At 44.7% G+C, this 17919-nt stretch overlaps 2 protein-coding genes across 3 annotated transcripts in view; one reads left to right on the top strand and one right to left on the bottom strand.

The window, feature by feature from the left end:
* LRRC2 (leucine rich repeat containing 2) overlaps positions 1 to 17919 on the top strand; it is a 79249-nt gene that overhangs the window by 16030 nt on the left and 45300 nt on the right. For both annotated transcript variants that reach the window (XM_055413655.2, XM_055413656.2), the window contains exon 7: positions 4960 to 5072. The gene's annotated coding sequence lies outside the window, so the exon portion shown is untranslated. The remainder of the gene's footprint in view (positions 1 to 4959; positions 5073 to 17919) is intronic.
* On the bottom strand, positions 8954 to 13634 carry CRIPTO (cripto, EGF-CFC family member). The gene is made up of 6 exons (XM_055413658.2): positions 13349 to 13634; positions 12572 to 12624; positions 12355 to 12489; positions 11765 to 11879; positions 11576 to 11685; positions 8954 to 9905 (listed from the first exon to the last, which is right to left on the bottom strand). The coding sequence occupies exons 1-6, from the start codon at positions 13366 to 13368 to the stop codon at positions 9793 to 9795; spliced, it is 546 nt and encodes a 181-aa protein (XP_055269633.2). The 5' UTR covers positions 13369 to 13634; the 3' UTR covers positions 8954 to 9792.

Below are 17919 nucleotides of genomic sequence, written 5' to 3'. Positions count from 1 at the left end.
TGGGTGAAAACAGTTATGCAGAGGATGGTACGTGATGCCCTCTGTCAGGAGTGCAGCTGGTGGCCTGTGAGCCAGCACCCAGCCAGGGCCACCTCTGCACAGCGGTGATACCAGCAGCTGGACCCGAGGGCCTCCCTCCACCCACAGTCAGGACCCTGTGCTCTCCAGGATTTCCTGACGATGGTCTGCTCACTGCAGTGACGAGACGTGACTTGCTGCATAAAGTGGGGATTTATTCCCCACAGAGTGATAATACTATTGTTTCAGATTTGAACGCTGAACCTGAGTATTTCCATTTGCTCCGTATTTAGCACCACCTGCTCTGTACTTTTCCCCTTTGTGTAGCTGTCTCTCTCCACCCAGGCTATGGGCACCATGGTCTGTGGGGTTACGTCCTGTGCGTCCTGGTGTGTTTCCCCCAGGCATCTAGGACCATACTCTGTGCTGTTGTTCAGCTGCTAAGCTGTGTCTGACTCTTTGCGGCCCCAGGGACTATGGCACATCAGGCTTCCCTGTCCTTCAATACCTCCCAGAGTTTGTTCAGATTCATGTCCATTGCATCAGTGATGCCATCTAACCATCTTATCCTCTGCTGCCTTCAATCTTTCCCAGCATCACGGTCTTTCCCAAAGAGTTGGCTCTTTGCATCAGGGGGCCAAAGTATTGGAGCTTCAGCCTCAGCATCAGTCTTTCCCAGTGAATATTCAGGACTGATTTCCTTTAAGATTGATTGGCTTGATCTCCTTGCTGTCTAAGGGTCTCTCAAGAGTCTTTTCCAGCACCTCAGTTTGAAAGCATCAATTCTCTGTCACTCAGCCTTCTCTTTGGCCCAACACTCACATCCATACATGACTACTAGAAAAATCATAGCTTTGACTATATGAACCTTTGTTAACAAAGTGTTGTCTCTGCATTTTAATACACTATCTAGGTTTGTCATAGTTTTCCTTCTAAGGAGCAAGCATCTTATAATTTCATGGCTGCAGTCATCATCTGCAGTGATTTTGGAGCCCAAGACAATAAAATCTGTCCCTCCTTCCACTTTTCCACTTCTGTTTGCTGTGAAGTGATGGGACTGTATGCCATGAATCTTCGTTTTTTGAATGTTGAGTTTTAAGCCAGCTCTTTCACTTTCCTCTTTCACCCTCTTCAAGAGGCTCTTTAGTTCCTCTTCACTTTCTGCTAGAGTAGTATCATCTACAAACCTGAGGTTGTTGATATTTCTCCTGGCAGTCTTGTGGGATTGTGATTCATCCAGCCTGGCATTTTGCATGATGTACTCTGCATATAAGTTAAATAAGCAGGGTGACAATATTCAGCCTTGTCATACTCCTTTCACAATTTGCATACAGCAAGCATTTTTTCCCCTATAAATGTTTGTTAGCTCAAGAAAATCAGTAACACTAGATTTAATTTGATTCAAACCCGTATTTGGGGGATGAGATGGGGCTAGAGATGGAGGATGGGGCTTAAGGACCTGGAATGTGGAGTCAGTGTTGGAATCTGTCTTCACCTACTAGCTGTGTGGCCTTGGGCAGGTTAGTTACCCTCTCTGAATCTCAGTTTCTTTCGGTATGAAATGGAGGTAGTAATAGTTACTCAACACTATCGTTGAAAGCATCAAATGGGATCACAAGTATGTACACATTTTCCAGCAAAGTTCCTGGCAAAGTAAGTCCACAATAGATGGATGAGTATTGGAAGCTGTTATGAAAACATTAAAAACCAGAGGGGTTAAAGGAATTGTCCCAATTAATACAATGAGTACTATTTATTCAGTTTCACTACACTGTGGGGTGTACATGCTTAGTTGTGTCTGACTCTGTGCGACCCCCTGGACTGTAGCCTGCCAGGCTCCTCTGTCCATGGGATTCTCCAGGCAAGAATCCTGGGATGGGTAGCCATTCCTGTCTCCAGGTTGTGACAAAAGAAGCCACTGCAATGAGAAGCCTCAGTACCACAACTAGAGAATAGCCCCTGCTTGCCACAACTCGAGAGAAGTCTGCCTGGAGCAGTGAAGACCCAGCTCAGCCAAAACCAAAAAACCCTATGGAGAGAAAAAGAAGATGGTAAAGAGGCTAGCTTGGGCAGAGAGCCGAGTCCCAGGCAGCTGCTATTCCTTCACCTCCAGCCTGGGAGCCAGGAGATGGGCTTGGTCTTTGCCCTCACCTTGGGGACGGATGGCCTCTCTACCTGCTGGGGCTGCCACCTTGGGCAAGTATAAACATTGTTTTCAGGCAAGAGCAAAAACAAAAAAAATGCACTACTCCTGATATATTCAGGGAAATCATCTATTGGATTTTAGTTCAAATATCTCCTGAGGTGGAGGCTGTGCACAAAAAAGGCTTAGGTGAGCCTGGCCACCTCCTGTCCTGCCAGGTGTCTTGCCCAGGAGTGGAGCAGAGGGCGCTGGGAGCTGAAGCAGATGCCCTGAGGTGTGAACTCAAGTTACTCAGTACTGCTGCGTCGGGGTTGAACTCTGAAATGTTTTGCCATTTGCAGAAGAATAAATAAAGGGAAGGAGAGAAGAAAGGGATACAGTCCTCTTAATGATCCCATTAAAATGAGAACCTCATCTACCAACTTTCTAAAGCCATTGTTTTAGAACCAGGCCACGTGTTCAGCTCTGTTCTGTGTTTGGCCAGGGGTGTTTAGCACACGCTGCAGTGAGGCAGCCAGAGGGAAAACTGTTTGGAAGAGACTTACAGGAAGAGAGCTGATTCCTGGGAAGCATGGTGGTGGGACCTCCCCACCTCCCTTCCAAAACCTTTCTTGAGCACCACTTACATGCTGGCACTGGTGCCAGTGGGGACGACTATGAGCAGCCTACCCAGGCCCTCATTCTGCCCACAGCACATGGAGGCTCAGGCCCTGAGACAACTTGCTGGCAGTGGAGTGGCTGAGACTTGCTCCTAGGCCGTTGGAGTCCAAATCCACTGTAGTGGGAAAAAGACCAAGCTTTGGACGGCCAGCGCTTGGCAGCCTGAAAAGGTGTGTCTGTGGTTTCCTGCTCTTCTCCATCCTCTTTAAAGGCCCTTCTTTCACATCACTCCTCCTCTTCCCAGCAGAGGCCCCACCCAAGGAGGAGGCTTTTCTTCTCTGTGTGCAGGAAAGGGCTTACTTGGTTTCTTCCAGGGCCAAAGGGAAAGGTGACTCTTCAGAAAGAATTATCTGATCTACTTTATGATCTCCAGGAGCATGTGTATCTGTTGAGTACCCGTGGCTCTGAGCCTCCTTTTGGCCACTTTTCAATGGACAGTTGGAACAACTCACTTCCCAGTGAGAGCACCTGCCTCAGTGATCGATAGACACCAGGGGAAGGGCCACATCCATTTCCAAGAACATCAGTCAGGTCTGCCCACCTAGCAGTTTCAAGTTGGAAGGAGGCTGGGGACCAGTAACATGGCCATACTGGGAGATGGTGCCATCTTCCAAACTCTACACACTAGATCTGGTCACTGGCCCTGCAGACCAGCATGCACCAGGCAACTGTCATTCCTTCTCCTAAGAAATGAGCTGAATTCAGAACTAGCTCCAGATAGCTGTGCAGAGTGACTCTTGCAGAGAAAACAATGAGCTTCCTATGTTTCCCTGTGAAAGGTTGTTCCTGAACCACCGAAGACGCCAGGATTCTTGGCCTCCAGAGGGGAAGAAATCAATCCGGGGCCAGAGACAAGGCTTGATCACTCAGAGCTTTTGTGTAATAAGGTTTTATTAAAGTATGTGGTGCTGGAGAAGACTCTTGAGAGTCCCTTGTACTGCAAGGAGATCCAACCAGTCCATTCTAAAGGAGATCGATCCTGGGTGTTCATTGGAAGGACTGATGCTAAAGCTGAAACTCCAATACTTTGGCTGCCTCATGCGACAAGTTGACTCACTGGAAAAGACTCTGATGCTGGGAAGGATTGGGAGCGGGAGGAGAAGGGGACGACCGAGAATGAGATGGCTGGATGGCATCACCGACTCGATGGACATGAGTTTGAGTGAAATCCGGGAGTTGGTGATGGACAGGGAGGCCTGGCATGCTGTGATTCATGGGGTCGCGGAGAGTTGGACACGACTGAGCAACTGAACTGAACTGAACTGAAAAGAGATAAAGAAAGCTTCCGACATAGACATCAGAAGGGGGCAGAACCTAGATTGACTGTCTTACCTGGCTAGAGTGCACATCACTTATTGCTATATTACCTGATGCTTCTAACTTGGGGCTTTTAGAAGCTCATGGAGTTACAAGTTACAATTCATTTTTATCTTTGTGGACTTCCCTCCTTCCCCTGCCCAGAGAGGGAGGAATCTTGGACTTGTGTGACTCTGACCCTTGGTTAGGCTGTGCCTAGGCTGGCAGAGATGAAGCCAAGACCATCAGCAACTGTGAGTGGAGACAGAGCCAAAGCTTTGAGGGAAGGGTCTCAGGCGAGGAATTTAACTGAGGCTGTGTTTTGTCGGATGGGGCAGTTGACATTTCTGTTTATAACTGGGATGTGTTTGTATAACTGGGATACACTTCAGAGTGGGAAACACCTTTTATCCGAATATCTCCAAGTACTATAGAAAAATGAACATCTTACTTTCCATGATTCCAAACAAAATGTGATTTTCTTCTCATAGCACATGGGTTTTATTTTGATGGGCTAGTCTGGTAAATCCTATAATAATGTCAGTTTTTCTGATTGATGTTGATTATATGCTGATGTATCTAGTCTGTAGTCCTTGGCTTTTTTTTTTTTTCTCTTTTGTAAATAAAAATAAACCAGAGTGATCTGGAATTAGATAATATTGCACTTGTCTTCTGATTCCTACTGCATGGAGGGCTCCCTATGCAACTGGGGTTAATCTGTGATGGGTTAATTTACATCACACATTCAACATAAGAAATAATTGTGTGGCTTAGAAGTGCTATATCACTTTGTGACCTCCCTCTTCTGCTTTCTTTTCTTCATTTTTTTTCCCCCTAATCAGAATTGACCTAATGGGTGAGGTGAGCCAAGTGTCCTAGGAGTTGCAGAGGCTCCTGGAAGCGACCACAGCTGGGGAGGGCCCTCTTCTGTGAAGGAGCCACAGACCACACTGAGGTCAGTTTTGTCAAATAGCATGCTGCCTGTTCTTCCTGTCTTTATCATCTTCCCTCTCAATGGGGATTTGGAGATGGTCTCCAGAGGTGTTAATTGCCTTTAACGCAGCTGTTAATGAGAAAGAAGACGACAAGGAACCAGTTCCCTTCCTGCCTTCCTCCCCCTCTTCTTCCCTCTCTCCTCCATACAGTATCTACAGAGCAGCTCTAGGGACCCTGGAGGTTTGGCACCCAGGGGCTGAGGATGCTGACAGACCAGTGCGGGAGACAGACAGGAAAACATATCAGGGTGTTGGAGTGTTATGGGATCTATAAGAGACCTGTCGGGGGATTCAGCTCACAGAGTGGTTTATTACAGGATATTGACTGTAGTTCCTTGTGCTATACAGCAGGACCTCATTGTTTATCCATCCTATATATAATAATTTGTATCTGCTAGTTCCAACTCTCAATCTATCCCTCCCCTACCCATCCCCCTTGACATCCACAAGTTTTCTGTATGTCTGTGAGTCTGTTTTTATAGATAAGTTCATTTGTGTTATATTTTAAATTCCCTATATAGGAGATATGATATGGCATTTGTCTCTTTCTAAATTATTTCACTTTATATGAGCATCTCTGGGTCCATCCATATTGCTGCAAATGGCATTGTTTCATTTTTACGGCTAATATCCCATTGTATTTATGTGTATATATATATATATATATGTACCACATCTTTATCCATTAAGCTGTTGGAAATTTTGGTTGCTTCCATGTCTTGGTTATTGTAAATAGTGCTGCTGTGAACATAGCGATGCATGTATCTTTTCAAATTTTGTCCAAATATAGGCCCAGGAGTGGGATTGCTGGATCATATGGCAACTCTATTTTTAGCTTTTTGAGGAACCTTCCTACTGACTTGTTGACTCAGGAGTCCAAAGATCTGGTCCCTTACCTCAATAGGAGACAGCTCTGAAGGGCCATCCCAGCCCTGGAGCTCCCACGGCATCTGTTGAGGCCTGTTACACATAGCATCCCTGCTGCACAGCAACAGTGCAGTTAACTTCTTCCCGAAGGCAACTCCCTGAAAGTGTTGTTTTCAGGAGCTTCTCCCAGGAAGCTCCTTCTGAACACCCACAGCTCAGCTTCCTGGGAACCTGACCCAGGACTAATCCTAGAGTAACCATTTTCCCCTGTTCTGTGGTTTCCTCTAGCTTTCTTTTATTTATTGACGTTGTCATCACATAAATCTGTCATGATTTTCACTGAAATAGAGACAACCCTTCTTCATCTAACCACTCATCTTGAAGTAGATTTTTTCCCCCTGTAATTTCATAGTTGTCCCTGGCTAACTGCCTCACTCTCCCATTGAACACTTCCATGGACCTCACAAATGTGTAACCTTACAAATATAAACATTATAAATAATTCTTGCCTTCCAGTTCAGTTCAGTCTCTCAGTCGTGTCTGACTCTTTGCGACCCTATGAATCACAGCACACCAGGCCTCCCTGTCCATCACCAACTCCTGGAGTTCACTCAAACTCATGTCCATCGAGTCGGTGATGCCATCCAGCCATCTCATTCTCTGTCGTCCCCGTCTCCTACCGCCCCCAATCCCTTCCAGCATCAGAGTCTTTTCCAGTGAGTCAACTTGTTGCATGAGGTGGCCTTTACTCTTTACAAAATCTTAACTTCCTATTATAAAATCAATTATGTGCAATTGTAGTTAGCTTAGAAAACAAGATGAAAATTTACCCATAATCCCTCTACTTGGAAATGACCATTTCAATATTTTCATGTTTCTTACCTTTTATGGACTCTAGTTGAAGCTACACTATACTCTGCCTTTCTCACCTGACATTGTGTTTTACACATTTCAAGTCATTAAATATTCTTAAGATGGTATTTTAAAGGTGGTCATATTGCAAGGTTAAGGTTGAGTTCTTATGCAAGAAACCCTTCTCTGAAGTCAGGCCTCTGGGTCAGCAACAGTGTTTTGAGTGAAGCAGGGCAAGTCCACCCACTTGGAGTAACAGGGCCAGAGGGCAAAATGCTTTCCAGCTAGTGCGGACCCAGGTGTGTCTTTACTGTTTCCCATGTGGACACTTTGAGAAGTCTGTAAGGCTTTGGAGGGTAGAATCTAGAGTCTTTTGCAACCCCTTGAACACCATTTCTCAGAATGTACTTTTGGTTCATGATTTTAGATAGCATACAGGTAAACGTTATTATTATTCATTTTTGTTTTTAAAAATTTAAGGACTGGTATAAATTATTCAGGCTTCACAAATGCTATTGTTTTGGACAAGTAAAAAGCACTTACAAAAAAAGTGGATAGATATTCAAGATCACCAATGATTAGGGAAATGAAAATCAAAACCACATAAGATACTACTCCATACCCACTAGGATAGCTATTATGAAAAAAATAAAAGTAGTGCCCAGAAAGCAATAGGGTGCAGGAAAATTGGAATATTTATGCATTGCTGATGGGTGTGTAAAATGGTGAAGCTGTTGTGAGAAATGTACAGTAGTTCTTTACAAAATTAAAACAGAATTATGATATGATCCAGCAATTCCACTTGTGAGTCTATACATCAAAGAACTGAAAGCAGGGACTGGAAGATATATTTATACACCAATGTTCACATCACATTATTCATAATAGCCAAAAGGTAGAAACCAAATGCCATTCATGGATGGATAACCAAATATGGTATATCCATATAATGGAATATTATTTGGCCTTTTAAAAGAAATGGAAGTTCTGACACATGGGCGAACCTTGAAGATATGCCAGTCACAAAAGGATGTGTATGACTACTTATGTGTCTAGAATAAATTCATGGACACAAAATAGACTAGTGGCTGCCAGGGGCTGTGGGGAGAAAAAATGAGTTGTTATTGAGTTTCAGTTTGAAAAGATGAAAAAAGTTGTGAAAATGGATGGTGGTGATGGTTGCCCAATAGTGTGAATGTACTTAATGTCACTGAACTTTACACTTAAAAAATGGTTGAAATGATAAGTTTTATGTTATGTATATTTTACCACAATATAAAAATGAATGAATATAAATTAAAATTTTAAGCACAGATGATGTGGCCCAAATAAGGTGGAATGTGCATGTCCAAGTTTGGAAAACACAGTCTCAACCGTGTTCACATTATGGTTAGGGATCACAGCAGTTTCATGCAAATGAGACAAAGCCTTATTTCAATACTCTGAGGTCTTTTAAAACATTTTTTTCCATTTCTGGGCTAAAAATGTTTTAAAGCAATTTGTGGTAAATAGGAAGGTAGAGAAGAACTGTGACATTTGTTGAGGGACTTGTGCTAGAGTTTTAGTTGGTTCTTTTAATTCTAACATCGGTGGTGTAGTAACCAACCTGGTTCAGACTAGGAAACCGGGCCCCATTGCCAGTAAGTGGCCAGGCCGGCCCTCCCAACTGGGCAGCCCCCTCTCCAGCCCTGAGCTCTCTTGGTGGCATCTCTCACTGTTTCCTTGCTTATCCCATTTAACCTTCTGTCACTGGACATTGCCAAAAACAAAAGAAAATTCCACTCTTGGGATTGTGCATCTGTAGGGTATTCATATGGAAAAACATGAATTATGGACCCAACAGTATATAAATAATGGAAGCAGATCTTGTCGCTCACAGCAGAGCACACACACCAAAGCCAGAAACAAAACTGGGCACCGCCTTGAGCTCCTGGCCTTTCTAGTTCCCTCAGCTTTAAGCCTGTTGTAGTCATCACGTTCCATATGAAAACAGAAATAATACACCCTCCCTGCGGAAAACACAGAAGTGGGAGGAAAAATGCTGCCACCTAGAAATAACCACAGTTCACACATTGGTTGACGTACTTCCCACTTTTACTGGACAGAACAGATACATATTTTTTAAATGGGCTTTACAATATATGGTTTTATCACTGGCTTACAACTAAACATACTGTGAACATTTTCTTTTACCACCATTGAAATAATTGCATAGTATAGAGAAATCATAATGTATTAAGCAATCTTTATATATCGGGGGGAATTTAGATAGTTTTTTTAAAGGAGACTTTATTCTTTTTACAAATCCTTCAGAAAACAGGTGCCTTTGTCTCATGCAGCTTCCTATAGATGACAGAAACTTGCCCTTCAATTTCGCCTTTTAACTTGCTTCTCTGTAGCCACCGGATCAACCAAGACATTCATTTTATTTTCTCAGATCTCTCCCATTTGCTCCCACTTTTCTACCTAGTCGCCCAGGATACACGCACACCTCCATTACTCTAGCACCCTGCCTCTCACCTTGGATATCTGCCCCCTCCCTTCTCCTCTGCTCCCCTTACAGGTCCTTCCTTTCCAAGATACTATCTTAACTGATGTCAGTCAACTCCATTCAAAGCTTTACGCTCAGTTCCACATTGAGAGTAACCTTTAATAATCTGAATATAGAATTCAGTTGTTTAAAGGAACTTATTTTTAAGCCCTTGGCAGTTACATGTATCAGAAACACAGGAGTTGGGCACAAGATATGGCTTACTCTTTTTTTTTTTAAATTAGTTTTTTAGAGAGGGCAGGGCAGAGGAAAGTAATTGGTGCTTTAACGAAATCTTTTCAGGGACCACAGGGAAATCTATTCACTATTTCAAGGCAACTAACAAATTATCATCTCTCAGTTGGGACATTAGAGAGACAGCCTTTACAAGTCATGAAATCTGCATGACAAATGTTGAAAACAAATGTAGGTTAATAATAACTTTGTATAGCAAGGCAGATTCCAGGTAGCAGAAGAGCACATGCAGACCGTGTTAATTCTGGAGTCCTGGAAGCTGTGAGGTGCTCATCCATCACATGGCCGTCTGGAAGATACAGACACTTGGTCATTAAAGAAGATCCCTCTGGCACTTTATCCTGTTGCCCACATGTGTGACTCATCTACATGAGCCCCAAAACAGTTAGGGTCCAAGATTGAGTACAATGTGTTTGTGGGATCAACAGTACCTACCAATTATGTGCAGTCAGACTCCCCTGAAGAAATATTTAGACAGAAGATGCCACAGGACCACTGTTAACTTGGTCTTTCTCAGACCTGGTACTCTAACCCTGCCGGTGAAGCCTGTAATTGCTGGCATGTGGCAGAACCTGGTTGGGGTCTGATGGTAAGGAGACAGCACATATCGGGTCCCAAGTTCTGGGGAGAAAATATGGTCCCTACCTATCCAACCATTCCACCCACACCTTCCAATCACCTACGCTGGGTCTGATGTGGATGTGTATTTTTGTGTGTGTGTTCGTCACTCAGTCATGTCCAGCTCTTTGCAATGCCATGGACTGTAGCCTGCCAGGCTCCTCTGTCCATGGACTTCTCCAGGCAAGAAAACTGGAGTGGGTAGCCATTTCCTTCTCCAGGAGATCTTCCCACCCCAGGAATCACAGCCAGAATCTCCAGCATTGCAGGCTGATTCTTTACCGTGTGAAGAACCAGGAAAGCCCACCTGGGTCTGATACCCAATGCAAATAGAAAAGACAATCCCTGCCTGGATCGGTGTCCCATCTTGTACTCAATGAAGCATTTGTTTTCATTTTCAATTTGTTGAATATTTTCAATTTCTAACATCTGCAGGGTCAGGACTAGGAGAGGCCTCTGAAATCTGGCTCAGGTTGGGGTAGGGAGCGAACCCTCTCCTCTTGTTCTCCTTTATATCCCTGCCCTTCCTGTCGTTGTTTTCCTCAAATCAGTAAAAATCAATAAGGTGAAAGGGTTCTGAGACCAATCACCAGGGAGTGCCATATAGGGACCTTTTAGGATCCATGAAGAAGCTCCTATGAAAGGAGAAGGGGGCTCAAATCCTCCCGTGGAATTTAAGTACAATGCTTGAAGTTGGGTTCTCCCAACCCCACTCTGGGCTTCCCTTGTGGCTCAGCTGGTAAAGAATCCGCCTGCAATGCAGGAGACCTGGGTTCGATTCCTGGGTTGGGAAGATCCCCTGGAGAAGGGAAAGGCTACCCACTCCAGTATTCTGGCTTGGAAAATTCCATGGACTGTATAGTCCATGGGGTTGCAAAGAGTTGGACATGACTGAGCGACTTTCACTTGCAAATTAATTAGCAGACAGCTGCCTTCACTTGCAATCCCACTCTGGGGTGGGCACTAACTGAGCTGCCCCCCTGGAGTCTATCTGGGTCTCCCTGCCCAAAGAAAGGAACACCAGAGAGCATCTCTTGGTGTTTAAGAGGCCAAGGCTTTTCTTGTTTATTTTTCTCTACAGAGTTACACATCCTATAAAGTGTCAGGTAGACTCAAAGTAACTCTCCACCTGAAAGATGGCACAACTAGCCGCATACTGAGGAAGTAAATACCAAGGGTGCCAGGATGAGCATCCAATCTGGAGTCCTCGATGCTTTTACAGGCAGATCTTTGGCTGACAGTTTCCAGCAAGCCATGTGGCAGGAGGAGAGACCCTATTAACTAAGTGTCCACAGGCCACTAACTAACCTGAGAGGGCAAAAGAGGGGACCCTCTGCTTACCACAACCAGGTAGGAATGACTGAGCAAAGCAGCGAAGCTGGCCATGCCAGCATTTACACATGGAACACTTCCTGGGCAGCCAGGTGTCATGGGGCACAGACCCACAGTTCCTGAGGATGAATGGACATGCAGATTTTAAATCCACACTTCTCCTCCCCTCTCCGCCCCCAGCCCCTTTCAAGGACTTACTCTTTGCGAGAGTCATGCTCACAGTTGCGTCCATAGAAAGAGGGAGGGCAGGCACAAAAGGACCCCAGCATGCAGGTTCCCCCATTCAAACAGCAGGTTCTGTTCAGCTCCTTACCTGAAATGTAAGAAGAGGTGGCTGAGAAGACTGAAAAGTGAGTTCTCTTAAAAGGTTAATATGGCGGTAAGGACTTAATCTCCCCAAAGTGTTTGCAGATGTCTAAACATTGTAAATCTCACTGAATAAGACTCTGCTTTTTAGTGTTCCTTTGGCTACCTGTGCTTTTGAGCAGAGAAATCTGTTTTCATGCACAAGCCAGTGGTGGTACCTGGAATCCCCAGCGTGAAGTGGGATCAGGTGAGGGAAACTTGTGTTCTGTGAGAGAAACTGTGTTCTGTGGTGGGGTGGAGGGCAGTGTGAAGTACATGCCTGTATTGTCCCCAGAATCAAAACCAGTTCAACCATCCATCTATCCAGCTCCAGAATCAGATGCTCACTCTTTTAGGCAAAAGTGTCAAAAAGATACTCAGAAAACACGTAAAGGACCACGATAAAGATACTACACTGTACATCTAAGGCGGGTACGTCTTACTCTTTTGGATTCCCATGGATGCTACAAACTGGGAAGGCTGGTGACGAACTGCAGGCTCCTCTTGGGACCAAAGGCCATCATCTCTGAAGGCCAGCTCTCCCTGTGATGGATGGGCAAGTTCAAGGTCGCCCAATCCTGAATGACAAAATTAACTCCTTGAGTCTATGTTCCAGGCCACTTGAAAATTGCTAGTGATCAAAAGAACAAAGTCTCTTACCAGTGACTAATCCCAGTTCAAATGCTCTGGAAAAGGCCATGATCAAAATCACACTAGGAAGAGGAAATCAGACCTCCATTAGCAAAACAAAGCAAATAAAATCCCTTTGAGTTAACACCACAGGCCACTAGGGAGAGAAATCCTAGCGCACCACTTTCCTTCCCCGCCCCCCCCGTTTCTTTTTAAATGATTAATTTATATAACAAGCCAAAGAAAGATGATGAGAATCAAGTCCAACTAATTTCCAATATGTATCCTCATATGCATATAATTTTAAGTGTTTTCTACCTTCTATATCACATATTTTTCTCCTGCATCTAGTTTTCATAGTAATTTTAAATGGCTGAATGACATTCAATGTCATTGATGAATCACTTTTCACAAACTATTTACACCAGTCATTTAAAAGATGTTCAAGGTTAAAAAACATTTCCCATTATTCTTAACGGTTTCCAAATATTGAAAACCTGTCTATAACTTCAACCTTCTCAGAAGTATATTTTAAATTTCGTTGTAATATTGACCTGTTCTTACAAAAGAGGAGGAAGCCACTAGTCATGTCATAGGCAGAGCCAGTAACCTGACTGAAGATGTTAAAAGCCAATAACAAAGGTAGATGCAACTTTAAGTTCCAGGTCTTTTGGAAAAACAGCAGCACTGTTGGCAGCTCTTTAAGGTTTGAACAAGATGAAATAGAACAAAGCAGAGGTACAGAACACGTTTCCTAAGCTGGCAAACTCTAGTAATATAAAGTTCACACTCAAGATCGGTTCATACCTGTAAAAGAAGCGCTCCATCTTCCTCTGGTCTGTGGCCCCTAACAATTTAGAAGGAAAAAAATATTAACCCAGCTTTAATTCACAGTCATGTCCAAAACACCCAAAGGAAAATGTTAATTTCTTGACGTGAAAAAGAGCATTTTAAAAGAAAAATATCCTAGATGAGAAATATGCTTTCCCCCAAAGTTCTTAGAAGCAGGAGTTGGGCGGTCCGGCGAAACTAGGGGAATCCTCACGGGTCTGTCCTAACAAACGCTTGGACTGTAACCTTCAGGGAGATTCGCCTTCCTCAGTCGCAAGCCCCGGGATTGTGGGGACAACCCTCCGGTGGGCGGGGAGGCGGCGGCCCGTTCGCATTACAATACTTAACCACTCCTGGGTGGAGGTGGGAGGCTGCGAGGCGGCCAAACAGAGAGAGAAAGGAAAAGGCCATTCTTGTAAAATTGCTGCTAATTAGCCCTAATGTCTGTATCATTAGTTTCGGGTTAAAAATATCAGATTTGCTGTCTAAAAAAAAAGGCAAACCAATGACTATATCGAGGTAGTGGAAAAGTATTGCTTTAATTAGGAAAACCGAAACACCAGGTTTGGGTCTCCCAAGGAGTTGATGTTTTGTAAGTTTTATTTTCCGAAATTTGCTTTCATTTTTGGTTTTCCCAGGAAAGGTGTGTTGAGCCCGTGCTCCGAGAAGGGTGTGTCTCCGCGGGTGGGAGGGAGAGGTGAGGACTCAGGGAAAGTTAAGGTTAGGACAGAAGTTCAGGGTCAGGAAGGGGTTCCTGCCCCCGCTGGAGTGAATGGGTGTAAATTCCAGGCGCACCTGAATTGCAAGCAAGGCTGGAAGGAAGCACAGCCGGCGCCAGGCGGGTGGGTGGGCTAGGGAAGGCGGGCAGCAAGGCGGAGTGTCCTGCCGGCCGGGGCCTGCGCCTTCCTGGTGGACCGCAGGCCGGGGCGCAGTTGCTAGCGGTCTGCGCACCAGATGCTAGGCCTGCTCTAGGAAAACGATGTAGAAACCCGGCAGTCTAGCCTGGGAGGCCATTTCAGCCTTGCCACTGGGTTTCATTGCATTTTAACAGTCTCCCAGTGCCCAATGGGCAGTCTCTTCCATCCCCTTAGTCTGCCCTGTCCCCCCCTCCCCCCACGACACCGAAATTAACCTGATTTAGCTGTGTCCTGTATTACCCTAAAAGTATTTATTTGGTGGTTTCAGTAAGCTCCAGACGCTGCTGCTGGAGAGGCCTATCCCTGAGCCCCAAGGCCTCTTGAAACAGAGCAGGATCCTTTGGGGCCCTCCCAGGTATGAGAAGTCCCTCTGTGTCCCTTGTCTCCTGTACGTCACACAGGAGCAGGCTCAAGCAGTTAATGATTAGGACAATAGAGTCACAGAAGCTTTAGTTCCTCCCTGAAGGAGGCAGATAACAGTGTCTGATGCACATTCCTGGGCTGTATTGCAGATACCAAAATTGCCACTAAAGGGAAAAGGCTGACTGCATGATGGCCGGACTATAGCCATAACATAAGTTGCTCCATCTTGAGCAGCACTGATTCTCTGAAAGTGAAAGTGGCTCAGTCCTGTCCCACTCTTTGTGACCCCATACAGTCCATGGAATTCTCCAGGCCAGAATACTGGAGTGAGTAGCAGTTCCTTTCTCCAGGGGATCTTCCCAACCCAGGGATTGAACCCAGGTCACCCACACTGCAGGTGGATTCTTTACCAGCTGAGCTACCAGGGAAGCCCTATGTCTGGCCAGCACAATTCCAAGAATTGACCTCAAGAGAATGGGGAAAAAAACTGACCCTGGAGTTGAAGATTAACTGGGCTTGAAACGATCAAGATGATGCTGACACAACCTGCTACTTGGCTCCAACAGACCTTAGCTCACAATACTTCCCTATTTCAAGGTGGATGATATTGGTTTACTAACCTACTTTCTTGAATTTCCTCTGGGAGTGGGTCAATGCTTGAAGGAATCCTTAAATTGGAATTTTATCTTCTCGTCAAGGGGATCATAATTGGCATGATGAGTCTTTGCAAAATGATTACTTAAAATGTTAATAATGAGATGCATCTTTTGGAGTCTCAGTGGGCATGTGAGGGAAGCAGAGAATATTTCTTATACCATGTCAGATTCTTCCACTCTAACAATTCTTTGTTGCCCATGTTCACCTTGAAATTACAGAAGACTTCTTCACCCTTTTTCCCTAGACATGGAAGGGAAATCTGACAGTAGGGGTTGTCACTGAAGAAGTAAGACTCTAACTAGGAACTGTCAGCAACTCAGCTTTCCAAGTCTGTTTCTTTTTCTTTCTTTCTTTTCTTTGACTGCACTGAGTAGCTTTTGGGCCTTAGTTCCTGATCAGGGATCAAACCTGTGCCCCAACAGTAGAAGTGTGAAGTTCTAACCACTGAACCACCAGGGAACTCCTCCAAATCTATTTCTTAATTTTTTACTATGCCTGACTTCTACCATTAGCTTGGCTTAGCATGCTACAGATAGAGAAAGCTGTTGATGCATATCAAGATTGAAGAGTAGTTTTTCTATAGGTCTCACATCTGTTCATTACTCTCCAGGACTAGCTGACCAAAGATTTGTTGCAACTGCAAGCAAGACCTGATGGTTACTTGGAACTTTGTGATGGGGACAGTCATCTCTGAATATGAAAGACTGCCCCCTCCCCTGCACATAGCCCCTTCCTCTTTTCCCTGGGTAATCTCTGAGCAAACCTGGGGATCTGGTTCTTTGTGACACGAGTCTCTGTCTCTCCAGGGTTGCTGGCTTCCTTAATAAGGTTATCTTTCCTTTTACCTAACACTTGTCTCTCAGTATTGGACTTTAGAGTAAAGAGCCACTGAGAGTGGGTTTGGTAACACTTTCACATAATACCTGAGTGCTCCTGATAATTTAATTTGTTATTAAATATGTCCTAAGTCATGAGTGAAAGTAAAAGCGTTAATCGTCCATTTGTGTCCGACTTTTTGCGACCCCATGGACTATAGCCTGCCAGGCTCTTCGGTCCATGGAATTTCCCAGGCAAGAATACTGGAGTGGGTAACCATTTCCTTCTCCAGGAAATCTTCCTGACCCAGGGATTAAACCCGAGTCCCCTGCATTGCAGGCAGATTCTTTACTGTCTGAGCCACCAGGGAAGCCCCTAAAGTCATGAGTAGTTTTTAGAAATAATCTATGCCTAATTTCTAAATTGGAGAAGGAAATGGCAACCCACTCCAGTGTTCTTGCCTGGAGAATCCCAGGGATGGGGGAGCCTGGTGGGCTTCCGTCTATGGGGTCACACAGAGTCGGACACGACTGAAGTGACTTAGCAATTTCTAAAGTAAAAGCCCTATGTTTACCTAATATTGCCAGGCACACAAATGTAAAACTTTTATCTAGTGCTAAAATGGCCCAACTCATCTGAGGACTTAATGAAACTCAGGTTCTTTCTGTCTCAGTGCAGAAGGAATTCAGTAAGAGGCAAAGTGATAGGTAAGAAGTATAGATTTATTAATATACTTTGTAATGAAGTTGCAGGAAAATGGAGTCCGAAAGGATGGTCATGCCCCAGGTCTCAGGTGAGTTGCTGGGATGGGCCACCAAGTGAAGGTGCTTGGCTTTGAGCAGGAATTCAAGAGTGAGCCATAGTAAAGTGAAAGCAGAAATACATATTCCACAGGCAGAATGTGGTCCATCTCAGATGGCAAGAGCGGCACCGAATGGTTGGGGTGGTTAGTGGGAGGATTATTTCATCTATTTTGAGGAATTAGAACTCTCTTTTGCCTTCCCTCTCGGAACAGTCATGGTGCCACTGGATGTGTCATTTAGCATATGCTAATATATTTCAATGAGCTCATAATGAGGCTGCTGGAAGTCAAATCTTCCACCATCTTGGGCCTAGTCGGCTCTAGCCAGTTTCTGTCGTCTGTAGTTTTTGTCAATGGCTGTGTCATTCTTTAAGGACTGTGCTCTGCCCCCTTCTTGCGGCAGAACAAATTGCAGCATCTGAGACCATTTAAGCATCCCTGTCTACCTGTGTGAATGTGACGAGTCCACAGGTGCTAAAGAACAGTGGTTATTTGCTTCTACACCAGCGGTTTAATTCTTGGGGGAATTAAATTTTAAATGATTTTTATTGGAAGGTAGGTAGGTCCCCATCAGAGCAATGGTGGAATGGGATGCAGCCTGTTTACTTAAAACTGGTAGTTACTCCACAGTGGCTGACTAATTCCTGCTGTGCTTCAGCTCCCTGTGTGGCCTTCCAACTAGTTAAAAAGCTTCATGTGTCACTCTGAGATTCAGAGGGAATGAGGAACTTGGCCTGAAGTTCTAGAAGCTGGATGTGGGGGAGAGCAGTGCAGAAGAGAAGGCTAATTATCTAACCCAGGAGCTGCATGGAGGCTTAAAGAAAGAACAGTACATTCTTAGCACACCTTGTGCTTCACAGTCTTCAACAATCCAATGTGCTAAGCAGATAACAGTATTGGCAACGTTAGTCTCATTTTTTGGATGAAACAATGGCTCCCATCTGTGGACTTACAGGTCTTTTCCACAGACGCTGGGTAGGTCTGTGGCAGAA

The sequence above is a fragment of the Moschus berezovskii genome, chromosome 24 (genome assembly GCF_049115385.1).
Source record: "Moschus berezovskii isolate FMDL1 chromosome 24, NW_MosBer_1.0, whole genome shotgun sequence".
NCBI lineage: Eukaryota > Metazoa > Chordata > Mammalia > Artiodactyla > Moschidae > Moschus > Moschus berezovskii.
Note: the sequence above shows the minus strand (reverse complement) of the source record. Positions and strands in the feature narration are given on the sequence as shown.

Excerpts from the sequence above, each read along its gene's own strand:
- CRIPTO (XM_055413658.2), bottom strand. The coding sequence starts at position 13,368 with ATGGAGCGCTTCTTTTACAG. Across the intron at positions 12,625-13,348 it reads ATGGAGCGCTTCTTTTACAG|TGTGATTTTGATCATGGCCT; the intron begins GTATGAACCGAT and ends TCCTCTTCCTAG. Across the intron at positions 11,686-11,764 it reads GAGCATGACTCTCGCAAAGA|GAACTGTGGGTCTGTGCCCC; the intron begins GTAAGTCCTTGA and ends ATTCATCCTCAG.